The sequence below is a fragment of the Archocentrus centrarchus genome, chromosome 21, assembly GCF_007364275.1.
Source record: "Archocentrus centrarchus isolate MPI-CPG fArcCen1 chromosome 21, fArcCen1, whole genome shotgun sequence".
NCBI lineage: Eukaryota > Metazoa > Chordata > Actinopteri > Cichliformes > Cichlidae > Archocentrus > Archocentrus centrarchus.
In genome coordinates this window covers 8,343,210-8,359,796 of record NC_044366.1, presented here as the reverse complement: position 1 = coordinate 8,359,796, position 16,587 = coordinate 8,343,210, and the positions used below count along the sequence as shown (strand labels likewise).

At 40.7% G+C, this 16,587-nt stretch overlaps 1 protein-coding gene across 1 annotated transcript in view; it reads right to left on the bottom strand.

The window, feature by feature from the left end:
* LOC115800364 (mitogen-activated protein kinase kinase kinase 19) overlaps nt 1-16,587 on the bottom strand; it is a 17,191-nt gene extending 604 nt beyond the window's left edge. The window contains 18 exon segments of the mRNA XM_075074462.1: nt 975-1,183; nt 1,300-1,552; nt 1,641-1,879; nt 2,163-2,267; nt 3,051-5,303; nt 5,487-5,521; nt 5,612-5,766; nt 5,955-6,089; nt 6,822-6,909; nt 7,735-7,795; nt 8,640-8,800; nt 12,690-12,805; nt 13,000-13,160; nt 14,909-15,103; nt 15,450-15,503; nt 15,540-15,605; nt 15,607-15,625; nt 16,577-16,587. Coding sequence (XP_074930563.1) covers nt 975-1,183; nt 1,300-1,552; nt 1,641-1,879; nt 2,163-2,267; nt 3,051-5,303; nt 5,487-5,521; nt 5,612-5,766; nt 5,955-6,089; nt 6,822-6,909; nt 7,735-7,795; nt 8,640-8,800; nt 12,690-12,805; nt 13,000-13,160; nt 14,909-15,103; nt 15,450-15,503; nt 15,540-15,605; nt 15,607-15,625; nt 16,577-16,587 — 4,316 coding nt within the window.

The window sequence follows — 16,587 nt, the reverse complement described above, 5'->3', positions numbered from 1 at the left end:
TAGATACACAAACCCCTCTGAAACTACACGTAACCTAACGGGCATCTAGAAAAGCCGAAGAGCCAAATATCACAGCTCCTCATATCTGCTTGTTAAAGAAATTGCATCAGAAAATCACAAATACGACAATATAGATACTTTATCCCGAAGGAAATTATCTCCCCAAAAATGTAACATGTTGATGCAGCCCACACAGGTATACACTACTCACAAAAAGTTAGGGATATTTGGCTTTTGGGTGAAATTTCAGGACGAGCCTAAAATGCATTCAAACCTTTACTGGTGAACTTAATGTGACCTCTAAGCTTTTGAATGCACATGTCCAACTGTTAAGTGTTTCAGAACTTTTTGCACAAGTTGCTGTTCTCTAACGAGGAGCTTAACGGCAAAATTCACAACAGGTGTTTGATCCTTGAATCGACCAATAAATGTCCTGGTTCATGATGAGGGCGACTGTTTAAACACCAGCTCTAATTGAACACAGTTGGACATGTGCATTCAAAAGCTTAGAGAAGGTCACATTAAGGTCACCTGTAAAGGTTTGAATGCATTTTAGGCTCGTTCTGAAATTTCACCCAAAAGCCAAATATCCATAACTTTTTGTGAGTAGTGTATTTCTTTAAAATTTTGATTTTAAAAAAATACTTGTGAGTAATTTCATATTTGTAATTGAGAACTGGTTCTAAAACATTTTACCTGGTATAATAAAGGTTTAAAAAAAAAAAAAAAAGCAACAACTGAATTTCTGTAATTATTGCAGCCCCCTTGCAGTCCTTTTGTGGTCCACTCGGAGGCTGTGACCCACACTTTGGGAACTACTGCATTAAACCTTTTAGAGCAGTTGGTGTTGTTTTTGTTTTTTTAATCAGAAATATAAAATGAATCAGGCATTGTGTTGCCATGTATGTGAACTTATGAAATAAATTTCCAATTCATTTTTAAAAGAGAAATTAGAGTGGAAGAAAGCCTCTCACCTCGTTAAGCAAATTCTTACAAAATCCTTTGCATTTTCAGAGAAATGATCTGGTAGGGAGGGCATCAACCCTCTCTGAGCCCCAATGTAGAACAAGGCAGCCATCTTGTCCATATGTGCCAATGGTGGTTTTCCTGTGGCCATTTCAAACACTGTGCAGCCCACACTCCATATGTCTGACTTTCTGCCGTATCCTGTTTCATTGATAACCTGAGGAGTGAAAAGGGTGAAAAGACAGAGATGTTTGAAAAAAAGGGGATTTTAAGGTTATTTGGCTGCTTAAGTGAGCACAATTTAAAAAAAAAAAAAAACACACTTGAATGTACCTCTGGTGCCATCCAGTAAGGTGTGCCATGGACGGACTTGAGCAGGTCTACACTGTTGCAAGCTGTGTGATGTATGCAACTGAGACGTCGTGCGCAGCCAAAGTCTATGAGTTTGATGACACCAGTTGGCATTAGCATGACATTGTTTCCCTTCAGGTCTCGATGAATCACCCTGTTCACATGAAGGTAAGCCACCCCTTCAAGGATCTGATGAGTGTATAGAGCCAGGACTCGCTCTGGCAGGGGACCAAATCTGAGGGCATTGGATGATAAGTTGTATTAATGGCACTTGTAAAAATCAAGGTCTAGGCCTCAAAAGCAGATAAAATATTCAGGCTAACCTGTGAATGATGCTAGCAATGGATCCTCCTGGGATATACTCCATGAAGATGGAAACCACATGCCGGTGAAGTGAGGTACCCAGGAAGCCAACGATGTTAATGTGTCTCAGGGTTTTAAGCAACTCCACCTCCCCCTGCAGACGATTGTACTCTTTCTTTGCAGCATCAGTGTCAGTGGAATCCAGGATCACCTGCTTCACAGCTATTAGCTGGCCCTGACTGGTCAGGCCACAGTACACCTGGTAAGGTAAGGTAGTTGTTTGGGATTGTAAAACAATATGACCTGCTGTTGTAGATGATTTGGGCATTTGTGGATTATTCTGGAGTGTGTGTTTTAATGAATGAATCATTTATTTATTTATTTGTTTCATCTCAGAGAAAATGCCAAGCAGTTGTAAGATTTCCTGAGACATGCGCTGGCACAAGGAGGTAATTCTGAGTAATTGTAAAGATTTTTGGTGCAGTTCTGCTGCATTTTTGCTCTCTGTGTTTTACTGTACTATCAAAAGTTAGGATACATACTGTGCCATAGGCGCCTCTGCCAAGTATGTCACCCTTTGTCCATGTGATGGTGTCATTTAACACCAACCCAGAGCCAAGCACAGCACCACTGCCTTTTGAAGCAACCTGCAATAAAAGGTACATAATGGTAATTAAAAGGTAGGTAAGAACAGTGAGTTACTACAACTGAACTCAATTATGCATTAGTAATGCTTCAGTTTTAAATATGATCAGTTTATCTTTATCAACAGACTATGTACCACTGGGTTTTAAGGTGACGGTAATTAAACCATTACTTGATCCAGCTGTCTTAGCTAATTATAGGCCAATTTATGTCCTTTTATAAAAAAAAAAAAATCTTTAAAGAGTAATTGTAAAACAGCTGAGTTTCAGTCAGGATTTAGCACAAACAGCACAAGTGAATGCAGTCCCGTTCTGTCAGGACAAGCAAGGCAAGCAGTGCTTGCCTAGTGAAATCAAAATATTAGAGATCAATTACAACCAAAGTAAAAGTGATCCCTCTCCTTTCATCTCAAACAGCATTCTGTCTTTGCAACCATCTGTCACATTACTGCCATTTTGTGGTGTTGGTGTTAAATTGTACATTATGATCCCAATAAAAATCAGATATATGGTAAAGCAGGGTAGGTGTTTTGTGAATGAGAAATAGACACCTTACTCTTCCTCACTTTTAAGATGGGATATACCAATGGGTGACGTTATGGTGGCAAATGCAAATCCTTTATGAACCATGTGAAAGCTGTCTTTGTGACATGAATAATGGTTATATAAATGTGTAATGAGGAACAAAAATGTGCACAGTCCAAAAAAAAATGTTTAAAAGTAGTTATGAAATATTATTAGTATGACAACAATGACACTGTTACTTTTGATTTCCAAAACGTTTACCTCATAAAATGTATTTAGTCCCATAACAGGAGCCTTTTCTCTGCTGGTCTCCTGATTGCTCTGCTCTTTATTTTCAAGAAGTGGGCCTATAGATGCATCCCTCTCATCCAAAGAGATCAGTTCCTCTGCCAGACATTGCAGCAGATCATCTGTAAGTGGCCCGTCCCCTGCCTCATCCAGAAACTTTTGGTAAACAGGAGACGTAACTGTTTGGCTGCTGCTACTTGAAGATGTCCATGTGTTTATCTTTGGCTGATGAGGGCTTTGTGATAACACAGGCTCCGGAAATGGTCTGTTTGGGTTTCCTGTTGATGAATTTATTGTTGATTCTTGAATTTTTGTGTGTGTGTGACTACAATCTTCACCGTCAGAGGGAGATTTTAGTGTAGTGAGAATTTTGCCATCACATTTTAGCGTTTCAGAGTCATTTGTGGAAAGAGTCTCTTTTATGGTAGACAAGTGGTTTTCACCCTTGTCTTGACTGTTAACGTCATCATCCTTGGTGGGAACTAACTCAGTGTGTAGTTTAGGATTATTCTGTGCTTTGTGGATGCTCTTCCTGACAGGTGTGATCGGAGTTTTTATCCTGGATGGTACAAGCTTTGCTTTGCTCTTAGCTGAAACCACCATCATCTCTGCTGGGCTCCTCCTCAGCTTACTCTGTGCTGGTTTCAATTTCCTGTACTTAACTTTGTGGGCCTGCTGTGTCTTCTTAGGTGGAGCACATTGGGCTGGACTTCTCTCACTGTGTTTCTCACAGGTGTGGGAAACTCTGAGGTTTTCATAGGCAGGACCGGCAAACATCTCATAGATGGCTGGTCCTTTTCCCGGACCCTGTATCTGCTGAAACATATCCTTGTAGGTGATGAGGTCCACAGCAGATTTAGACCTTGGGGTTTCCCCTACACAGGGTCTCCTCAGCTGCTGGGCACTTCTTAGCTCCCTCCCTTGCGTGTGCTGTTGAGTTCTGTCATTGCTGAACTTGTCAGGATGTATTATTTTGCCCTGTGTATAATCAATAACCTTCTTCCGTGGTGATAATGTGCCAATGTTACAATGAACACCTTTTGATTTACTCTTTGATTTGGCTTTAGTTACACCACCCCCTCTGCTAGCAGTTAGCTCAGGACTTTTCCTGCTTTTGTCTTTGACGTGAGTGTTTAGTGAGGGATACTTAAAGTTGCTTTTGGACTTATTCCTACTTAAAATACTTCTGTCTTTATGTACAAGTATGTTGAAGGACTGATTAGTTTGATTGTTTGTTCTCAGTTCACAGTTCACAATAGTTCTTTTCGCCTTATCTCGTGCAGGCTTTAAGGCTTTCATTATCTTTTCTTCTTTGTGATCTGTGTCAAACTGACAAATGCTTACTGGTGAAGTCAAGAATTGAACTTTTGCCACAGAAGCACTGGGATTTAACTTTGCATCCACTGGACTGCAAACACATGGTTCGTCTACCTGGTTTTCTTCATCACAGGAATCCTTTATTATTATTCTCCTTGTCTGTTTTACATGCTTTAGTCCATTCGCTTCATTATTCACATTAAATATAACTCCATGGCTAATTTCAGTCCCAGGTTCTGTAGTGCTCCACACATTGTTCCGTTCCTCCTTTTCAGACTCTGATCTGAACTGTATTACATTATTCAAAATGCCTTTAACCTGAGTCACACTGTCTCCATTTTTTGCAGAGTCATACAGTTTTGAAGACTCGCTGTCAGTGCACTCTTTTGAATTATTCATACTGGTCGCTTTGCCTTCATTCTGAGAGTTCAAAGTTATTTCAGTGTTGTGAAGATCACTTGTAAGATTGATAAGGTCTTGCTTCAGGTTCTGTGCTGATCTGTGGATCAGTGGAGCATGACTGAGCTTTGACTGAACTTTAAAATGCAGCCTTGCCTTCCGAATCAAATCAGCTTCAGTGGCGCTCACGTCCTTTGGAAGCTCCAACAACCTGTCATCAGTGACAGTCAGATTTCTGCCTTCGTCCCTGTCAGCATACTCATCCTCCAAGTCGACTGAGCTGTGGCTGCTGCTGGACCCACTCTCCTCACTGCCAGCCTTAGTTGTTGGAGGGCCATTGTGTGGGTTGCCCCAGGACAGTCTCTCTCTCTTCAGCCTGATCCTTGGAGAAAGCGGGCTCCGACTGATGGGCTTCAGGGGAGCATGTTGCTTTAATACCGGCAGAGCTGTGCTGTCTTTGGGCCGGTTATCCAGGGGTGCCAAGAGCTTCGGTGTTCGGGGCAGCAGACCCTGTGAAAACTGTAGAAAATTAATAATTCAGGAATTATTCTTTATAAAAAGATTAGATTGGATTAAACTTTATTAATCCCTGTAAGAAGATTCCATCAGGGAAATTAAAGTTCCAGTAGCACCTTTTACAGATAAACTAAGGCAAGAAAAGCTGATACGAGAAGAATTTTAATTCAAACTTACCTTTTGTTCATTTACAATATTATGAGAACCCAGGCCTGCAGATAGAAAGAGATCAAAAATGTAAAATGACAACCATCCAGTGTCATCAGCAAAAAAAAATTAATAAATAAATACAGAAGGCATACGGGTCTGGATATGTGCTCTGGCCTGCATCACAGTGTTTGGACAGAGCCGAGGTTCCATGATGCTGGGGGCCGATTGGCTCAGCTGACTTGGCTCCATCACAGACAGCAAGCTGTGGGACGGTGGCGATGGAGCAACAACACTTCTTGTTCTTCGTCTCGTGAAAAAAGTGGCATAAAATAAAATAAAACTTTTGGGGGTTTTTTGGGTGCCACAGATTTGTTAAGTAAAACACTGCTGTATCTGACTCTCTTCATATCCAATGGTAGCAAGTAGCATAACGAGTTAGCTATCTGCTGTTGATTGATATTTAGCAACAGATGAGACAAACTAATGTATGTATACCTGTGTGGTGGCGGGGGTACTGGTTGGTAGGGGGATCTCATACTCAGCAACCCAGATGACAGAGTGTGGTCTGCATGGCCCCGGAGTCTGTTGTTGTTGTTGTTGTTGTGCAAACTGGGCAGAGACACACCTCGACTGAGGAAAAGAGAGAAATCCACCTTATGCTTGTCATAGAGAATAAGGCAGTATTATTTGTGGAGACACTATAAATAATATTCATGGAAAATATTTACAAATGCATTTCATGTTTGTTTCCTTGCTTCAAATTAATCGTAAAGCCTCACTTTGCTCACATTTCTCTCTATTTCTGGAAACTGATGCTATGAAATTAGAGACCAGCTCAAAGACCTTTGTTCTCCTTGGAGAGCTTGGACTTGATTCAGTGGTGAGAGCTACTCATAACAGACAATGGGCTGATTCACCAAAGCCCTCTCTCCCCCTGTTTCTGTGTTTCTAACCTGTTTGGGTAGAACAGGTTGTCCTCTGGACACGATGACAGGTGCCTGTGTACGGATCAGTAGGCGTAACCAGATACGACACTTTTCTACTCTCTGTGTTAAAGTCAGGGGAATTTGTTGACTAGCCCGTGGAGACTGTACACTGTATAGTATAGCACACTGTATAGTGTACACTGTATACACAAGACTGTGTGTTATGGCTGCAGGCTGTTAACTGTACACATCACAGATGTTTGTCCTAACATGACAGTATGTGGTTACGTATAAACAGATGCTGATGGGTTCATAGGACACAGGCACACTTAAAAAGACATGTGTGTGTGTGTGTGTGTGTGTGTGTGTGTGTGTGTGTGTGTGTGTGTGTGTGTGTGTGTGTGTGTGAGAGAGAGAGAGAGGTCACCATGCCCACCTGCTTCCTCTGCCTGCTTCCTGATAGGCTTCCCTGATGTCTGTCAGTGTTTCCATGGCTTCTTGGAAACAGGGGGAGATCTCCTTATCTACTCCAGACACACAAACATTAACGCCCATTTATTATATGCCATTTTTATTCTTTCAGTCTTCGTCGCAAAATGCTAACTCATTGATGTTCACCATATTTCTGGTTTGATTGAAGCCAAATAGTCAAGAACAGAACACCCGCGCTGTACCTCCTGTTTTTAAACTGTACAAAGAGCCTTGATAACCATACAAACTTTTTTGATAAGTAAAACTTAGCACCACACACATTCATATTTACTACATGAATGCTTATTATAGAGGAAACAATAGGCATTACCTGTTTCTAAGCCTGTTGGTCCACACTGATCCCACGATGAGGCCACTTTAAAGAATTCTTTATATCACCACACATGTTTAGACCCTGATTATTACAGCTTTACTGTTTTTTGCAGTCTGTTTTTTTTCTAAAAATTTTCACTTCTCACTGTAGCTGAAATGCTTTTGCTCTCCTATCTAACACTCTCTCTTGCTCCCTGTGTGCCCAAACCATGCTGCCTGGGGTTGTGTGTGAGACGGCTCCTATCTAGTCACACCCCCTTCAATCCCCTCCTTTTAGTAGGTGATTTGATCTCTTGGCCTATTTGGGATGCTGACCATTATGCTCCTTTTTCAAAATCTGAAGTCTTAAGTGACATCCAAGACCTAAGAACTGAAAGTTATTTTGGTTGTTGGTTAATCTTAACTTTGTCTTTAACCCTTTTAACCTTTTGGGCACAAGTTTTACTCGTATCTAATGAGTCTACAAAGGGAATATCACTTCATTGTCACCTAACCCACCGAGTAAACATCACTAAAACCTCTGAAATCCATGACAGTGCTCTGACCTTGGCTGAGGTCTTTATGATAGTCAGATAGCGGGGGCCTCCCTGGAGACTCTGGCATTTCCTGGAAACAAAAACAAAGATGAATTAATCAGTACATACTCCAGTTTTTAAAAATGGAGGCTTGTAAAAGATCTTTTTTCTTTTTCCACTTATGACATATGCAATTTTTAAAAAATGTATACATTTCCAAGTAGTCCAAATGTACTCATAACATCAACAGCAACAAGTGACTTTGACATTTTTTACGTGGATCTGGGATTGTAAGAAAAAGATTCAATTTACAAAATATAATAGAAAATAAAATAGACTCGCCCTCACAACAATGGCTTTTATTTATTTATAGTTCTCTGAGAAAATATGTGACTGATAATAACTTTTCTGCTGACTCTTTTTTTTCAGCCTACATTGAGCCTATTATGCGTTGTAGACTCACCCTCACAACAATGGCTTTTATTTATTTTTTAATTTTTCAATCTTAGAATCCTTTCAGAGATTAAAATAGATATGGTTTAAAGATTTTTTTAATTTTAGTACTCTAAATATATTATGCATACATATATTACACCTGTGTGTAATATATGAGGCTCTGTGGACTACAGCTTTTCCCCATAAACCACCTGCTCTTACCCTTCAGCTAACCAGCTGCCTGCTTGTCTTCTCTTCCTGTATAACAGCCACAATACAGCGGTATGGCAGTAAAGTGGTGGCTACACAGAGGACGTAACACACACACACACACACACACACACACAAACATGCAGCCAATTACTGCCCATATCTCTGTCTTCTGGGTGACCACACACTGCGAGTCTGTCTGTGTGTTTGTTAACTGTGGCTATCAGTAACCCTCACAGACCCCTCTGCTCTGAAAAACACACACTATGCTGGTCAACACTAAAACTCACCCTGGTGTGGCTGTATAGAAAAAAGTGATCTTGATGGGTTGATGTCCGCCTGGGGGAGGCTGCTGTCAGCGGGTTAGGATAAAAGCTCTCAATGTCCAACTCTATGTCTGAATCTCCAAACTCTGAGACCAAATCCTGTGTTTGTGAAACAGGATCAGCATCTACACAAAATCAGAACACATTTTAGCCTTTCTAGCTGGTGTTGACATCTAAAGAAATTTCACTTTTTCTTGGTGCAGAAATCCTCCAAATCCATGTTTGGGTTCACACCCCTGCATCTGACCTGTTTACACGAGGTGACGACTTAGAAGTGGTAAAAACTGTGAAAACATATTTTTGCCTTCAACAGTTTTTTTTTTTCCCATCTCTATTGACCCGTCCTCTCTCTGTCACATGGTTTCAATTTTGCCATCCTTGACACATACTGGAACTGATAAAAAGGTCTAAGCAGAATGGTCCCTCACACATTAACAAACAGCTTTGAGTGCAGGTGCAGAGGCTTAGCTCTGAAAAATAGGATTATGAATGAATGTGGTATGCCATTTTTTGTATGTGCATGAGAAAGCCAGAGAGGAGGTGTGGGAGTGCACAGTCAGGAATATGGCTTACTTTGCATTCATTTAATAAGTTTTAATAAGTAACTGATCAATTAAATACTAACCAAAGTGATAATCAGGAAGTGAGCAAATAAATTATTAGACATTAAGAGTACCTTAATACAAGCTACAGGCAGTGATACAAAAAATAATAAACAGGGATAAAAGCTGATTTGTTATATCATTTGTAAATCGTTCTAGGTTATGTATTGTGACTGTATAGAAGCAGAGTATAAGAGTGAGCACAGTAGTGCTGGAAAACAATAGTGAAGGGCTTATAGACAGGATCATTTTCATCTTACAAAAAATTTTGCAGACTGCATACCATATTTTTCGGGCTATAAGGCGCACTTAAAATCCTTAAATTTCCTCAAAAATCGGCAGTGCGCCTTATAATCCGGTGCGCCTTATGTGTGAATTCTTCTTGTGCTTCCTGACCTTGAAGCAATTTTATGTGGTACACTGCGCTCAAAAATATGTAGAAATGTTTTAGTGCGAATTTGGAAAGGGATGTTTAATAAATATCGAAATATTCCAGCGCGTAGAGGGGGGGGGCAGTACGCTTTTCAAATAGTTGAGCGCTCCCGTCTGACCGCCGATGGCCGAGGCATCCACACCACTGCACCATTGCGTGGTCTGCAGCGATATTTCCTCCGGTCTGGCAGATCAGTTCAAAGGCCTCAATGAATTCTCTAAAATAGTCCATCATCGATTCACAAAATGACTCTACTGACGATATTAGACAGAAACAAGCTGTGAGTGCTGCGCAGCAGGTGTGGAAAGCAGCCAAAGCCGCCGGAGATAAATTCAAAAAGAAGTGGAAGCATTGTTCCAAAAATAGAAACCGTACGCAGTAAACCGCAGAAAACGATGATGGACTTTATTCTACATGTTCCTGGCCTATTTTCATCTATGCTGCCCCGGATATTTGTGCGTAATCTAGCGATCAGCGGCCGGCGCTGTTGCCAACTTTGTGCAACAAAACTCGGCGTTGGCTGTCTCAAAGTTGCCTTTTATTAACAATTAAATGGTTGCTGTGTGCCGCAACCAAACAAAACAGTAACAACAAGAGACTGACTCGGATAATGACAAATGGGAACCCGGCATGCTTGATGCCGAAATCGCCCAACTGTTCAACTCAGACACTGAAGATGAGGAATTTAAATCTGAGGGTATTTTTCTGTATTTGTTACAACTGAACAATATTCTGAGTTACTGTGAATGAATTGAATAAAGTTCGACTTACCTGACGCTTTTGCTTCGCTCTACATATGTTTTTATCATGCGTCTTATAACCCGGTGCGCCTTATGTGTGAAAATAGACCCGTTCATTGATAGTGCGCCTTATAATGCGGTGCGCCTTATGGTCCGAAAAATACAGTAATTTAATCAGATTTGTAATCTGAGAGTCCCATATGGAGTTTCTTTATGAGTACGATAGCAGAGATAGAACCGAGTGTCTTGTTTTGGATGATAAAAAAAATGTGCGGAACACTTCTCAAGTGCAAAAAAATCCACCAACATCAAAGTCCACCTGAGAAGCACTAAAGGCAGCTACGGGAACCCAAAGAGGGGAAAAAGTCCCACCAGCACTGCATATAAAACATCGGCACACGACCACAAGGTAAATAACACACATAATCCAGCTATACAAGCATGAATGCGGACATAAATGGGGAGGTTGTGTACAGAGGCCAAAGAGCTGAAGTCTAATTAGTGGGCCTCTAACCAAGCTAGCTCTCTGAGTAGCTCCAAAACAGAACCAGCTTCATGTGGTGGATAACATCAGGATGCAGCTGGATTTGAGCTTTGATTCTTTCAAAGAGTTCTGTTTGTTTTTGTCACGTTCACTGTGTTCTGATGTCAAACACCACATGTAAGTGTTGTTAATCTACTGCACTGACGCTGAAGTTTATTGTAGAGTTTATGGGGTTTAGGAGTGTGTTTTTCTTTATGTTTCTCCCTGTTGATGTTCATGTGTGTCCTTAATATTACACACATTTAGCACGTAATGCTGTTGTCTTTTGAACATTTGGTTGTTGAATACAATTTTGAAAAGGTATCTTTAGTCGAGTTCTTATTACACAGTAGTCGCTCTTGCACCTTGAATGTTTCACCTGACGAACTATGAAAAACTAAAACTAATACCAAAACTAACGAAAATTAACACTAAACATTAAACCAGGGCTCTTCAACTCCAGGCCTCGAGAGCCCCTGTCCTGCAGGTTTTAGATGTGTCTCTGCTTCAACACACCTGAGTCAAATATAGAAGTCATTAGCAGGACTCTGGAGAACTTGACTGCATACTGAGGAGGTAATTCAGCCATTTGATTCAGGTGTGTTGGATCAGGGACACATTAAAACCTGCAGGACAGGGGATCTCGAGGCCTGGAGTTGAAGAGCCCTGCATTAAACCATAGATAAAATCTAATAAAAATGAGCAAAACCACTCTGAAAACTAACTAAAACTGAATTAGAGAGAAAAAAAAAAGTAAAAACAAACTAAAACTAAACTATATTGTAAAACTATTATAACCCTGGTTTTGGTCTCAATTGACTCTGGAGGACAATATTTGGCTTTTTAGCTGTTGAATTCTTAAGTGTGCTTAATGGTGACTTTACACTGTGTACACTGGTCAGCCATAACATCAAAACCACCTTCCCAATATTCTGCAGGCCCCAGCTATACACCCCAAACAGCTCTGACCCATCAAGGCTTTGATAAACTTCTGTGGCTGTCCTGTAGTTGTCTGAGTGTTGATGCCCTCCTGTTGGGGCCTACATGGATTAGATTGGTTCAGGTGTGTTTTATGGATGCAATGTGTGGAGCCTGGAAAGTCGGTCAATTTCTTGTGCAATTTTTCATATCTCTAAAGTTGTTCATGAGCAGTTTGCATAGTATGGTGGGGGCAGTCTACCGAAATAGGAGACTGCTGCCATCAGGGATGCTATGGGAGGTTTCTTCCTGTTAAAAGGGAGTTTTTTTCTTCCCACTGTCACCAAGTGCTTGACTGTTGGATTTTCTCTGTAATTATTGTGAGGTCTTTACCTTACAATATAAAGCGCCTTGAGGCGACTGTTTGTTGTGATTTGGCACTATATAAATAAAATTGAATTGAATTGAATGTGCAAGGTCTGCAACACTGTGTAGGTGGGAGGCAAACATTAAAGTAAAGACCCAATAATTTCCATTGATTGTAACACAATTATCAATAGCATTCACTTCACCTGGTTTGGCTGATCAGTGTATAGTCAATTAATCAGACTTTTATTGCTGAAATAGCTGCTAGCTGAATGCGATAATGAACAATGATTGCAAAAGGTGAGAATGAAACGAGGATAAGATGTAAAGTTGCACCCATGTTGAATTGGGTTTAAGAGTTCAACTGTAAGAGTGAACATTCTCAAAATAAACCATGCTCTTGTGTGTGTATATGTGTGTGAATGCATGCACCTTTTTGACTCAGAGCCTCCATCAGAATATGAAGGATCTCTTCTATCAGAAAGCTGTTGGCATTAGCAGCATAGTGGAGAACCGAGCAGCCATTGTGGTCTCGTACCATCAGATCACTGATGAAGTTAAAAGGCAGAAGAAACAAGTCTTAAGTAGATTTTGTTTCTACCCTAGTAAACTTTAGATATTGAAAACTTAATGAAATCAACATACTAACGATAACAGCTCCTTAAAGTTTTTTTTTTTTGGTGACTCCTCCTTTGACATGTTTGCATGTTATATAAATGCATGAACAAGTATGTTTTCTTACGCAGAAGCTCCTAAAAGTTCCTTGATCACCTCCACGGGTTTGTGTTCCCATGGCAAATGTGCTCCTATGTCCTCAAACAGATCGATGTCCCTGACAGCAAGCATCACAGCTGTCACACCGTCACTGTTTGGAACATTCACGTCCACCCTGTCAGTCTCAATCTGATTCATGCAAACACAAACACACACACGAATTAGTTACTGTAAAGCAACCAGATGGTCCTTAGTTAGCCAATAGACACTTGTCTTTATAGCTATGGGTGAATTAATTCCATGCTTTATATGCTTTATATGCAGAATGCTAATGAGGTTCTTATGTGACTTCAGTCAGTAAGATGTTTTCTCCTCATCTTCATTCCATTTTCTCACACTGTCAAATTCATTGAATTCAAGATGGAGGAACAAAGAGATGAAGTCTCAAATGAGGCTACCAGGCACAGATATACTCTGTTTAAAAAATTAAACACTTCAAAAACACATCAGATATCAATGGGAACAAAATCCTGCTGGATATCTATACTGATATGGACTGGGTAATGGGTCAGTAATGAAAGGATGCCACATTTGATGGAAATTAAAATGATCAAGCTTCAGAGGGGTTAATTCAAAGACACCCCAAAAATCAAAGTGAAAATGATGCAGCAGGCTTGTTCATTTGGCTGAAATTTCATTGCAGGAACTCAAAATGGTACTCAGTAGTTTGTATGGGCCCCACATGCTTGTATGCATGCCTGACAATGCTCCTAATGAGACAGTGGATGGTGTCCTGGGGGGATCGCTACAGTGAGCACAGGGCCCAATAGAGGACATTGGGCCCTCAGGCCACCCTCATGAAGCCTGTTGGAAGTCACTTTGTAGGGCTCTGGCTGAGCCCTTTCACCTGCTCCTTGCACAAAGGAGCAGATACTGCTCCTGCAGATGGGTTAAGGACCTTCTACGGAGCTATCCAGCTCTCCTAGAGTAACTGCCCATCTCCTGGAATCTCCTCCATGCTCTTGAGACTGTGCTGGGAGACACAGGAAACCTGGCAATGGCACGTATTGATGTGTCATCCTGGATGAGTTGGACTACCTGTGCAACCTCTGTAGGATCCAGGTATCACCTCATGCTATCAGTAGTGCCACTGACCCTAGCCAAATGCAAAACTAATGAAAAAAACAGTCAGAAAACACGAAGGGGTTCCTTTATTTATTATTTTTGAGCAGTATACATTACCTTGCATTCACTGAGCTGTAATTGGTGCATTTATTTGGAAAGTTTGAGTTTTGGTTAAAAAAAAAAAGAAGAATTTATGTTCAGCAGCAATAGACCGAAGTTTTATTGAGACCCCAATCTCTTGTGTTTGTCACCTGTAGAAAGCTCCAAGTTGATATAAGATATGTAATTTGTTTAGTTCATAGGTTGAAATCATAAAAATCCTTTTACAGCAATAGATTCAGTTGTCAGAGGAAAAGCACATAGCCACAGGATATCCAAAGAGTGTAGGCTATTTACAGTCATTTTACAAAGGCACCTGAGGATAAGTATCACATTTCCAGAAACACAAAGTCGCTAAAGGACACAATAACAATGGCAGGCCTTTTTGTCGCTCTGAGCTGATTATAAGTCAGGAATGCATTTCCTGTTTAGTTGCACCGCCAAAGTAAATGTGCACAATGTTGGCCTTATCATTACATTACAATATTATTTATTTTCATAATTACAGAGTTTTTAGCCAAGGAATCAACACAGTTTTTTGTTAAATTTGTTTTAATGTGTTTAATCAGAGGTCGACAGTACACATTAATGAAACACATAAAGCGGACGCTTTATGTGTTAGATGTTGTTGCCCTTGTTGTGTTTTTACTCATCTGGGAAATCCTCTAACTCAGATGGGACTGTGTGTGTGTGTGTGAATGAGGTAAGCTTACCAGCAGGTGCTGTAAGGAGTGCAGGTCTCCCTGCCAGGCAGCCTGCAGTAGCTGTGTCTGGGGGGGCAGATGTGGCCTTGACATCCACCTCACCATTTTTTCTCGCAGCTCCGGTGGACTTACGTGGAGGGCTGTATGCTGGCTGAAGTTACACAGGGTCAGATCAGCCTCAGTCCTCAGCAGTTGCTGAACCACCTGTTAAACCCACCACATAAAAAATGCTGAATGAATCTATAAGCAACTTTAGTTGACTGTTATCGGATAGTAAAATTTTAAAAAAATTGTGAAGTGAAAAAAGAGGATGCAGAGACGCAGCATTAAGTAGAAAATCTAGTCGTAAAATCTCACTTGATCACAGCACGAAGGAAAAATACGACGTGCTACGTGACAGAAACCGTTTTTGTCTACCCAACCAAACATATTCGTCTGGAACTTTCCAGTGTTGGATTCTCTAATAGCTAGGTTACCAAAGCTAAACCATGGTTACAATAGACATCCACACTCCAAAATCTCCCTCTACAAACGCACATACATAAGCTACCTCACTCATTCCACTGCCGCAGGCAGTGATAAGGGGAGTACATCCATGTTCCTCCTCCACCTCTGGTCCAAGACTCGCTACCAACACCACATCTTCCTTCAGCTCTCCTTTCTGCATCCCATCATCAATCGCTCTCTTCTTATAACCCTCCATAATTCACCATCTCCCAGTCAGACCTGTGTGAACACGAGCCAAATAAAAGTGCAGTGTCTGAGCTGTGAGTCAGAGCAGATTGGTTCTTTCTTCGTTATTTAGAGAAAAAAAAATGAAACTGGAAAATCATTATAAACACAGCACTGCTACTTTCAGGTAGGTGTCTTTGGCAGTCTCTATGTTTGTGTGATTATTAGTGTGACATTTACCTTGTGATGTAAGTCTCTAGCGATCTACTTCTCCCTGCAGAGACAACCCACAGGGCAGGGTATGACATGTCTCATTATTACTATTAGTGATATACATCTTAGTTCATTAAGGCACAGTGATATATATGTGCAGTTTTTGGAACTAAATAGCAATATTTCAGCATGTGTTGATCTGGGAATACTAATAATTTTATGTACATGTTCACTCCTGTGCAGTAATGAAACAAAAGGGATATCAGTGCACTTGACTGAAAACTCTGACTTCATTGCAGTTCTCACACTTTGCATTCACCCAGTAGGCCACACTGGGCTGCATGTTTCACACCCCTGCATTGAATGAAGATGCTATAATTAACACACACACACACACACACACACACACACACACACACACACACACACACACACACACACACACACACACACACACACACACACACACACACACATTTGCCAACCATCCATATGCAGAGTTTTTGAAGTGTGTGCATGTGTGCAAAACAGAAATGCCTCTGTGACAGTGTGTGACTGAAGTCCCTCTGGTTTAATGTTTGACAGAAGTAACAGTCAAAATGGCTGAAGTGTTTAAAATCAGTGCTAAAAGCAGGCTAATTTAAAAATATAACAGAGAAGTGCCTTGTAGAAATGAAATTTCCTAACATTAAATAATTGTAGTTGGCACTCATCACAGGTGATTGTGAGCAGCTTCAAAGGACAACGATGATAATTAGAGTAAAATGCTGAAATGAACTTTTCTTTACTTACTGTTGTTTCAT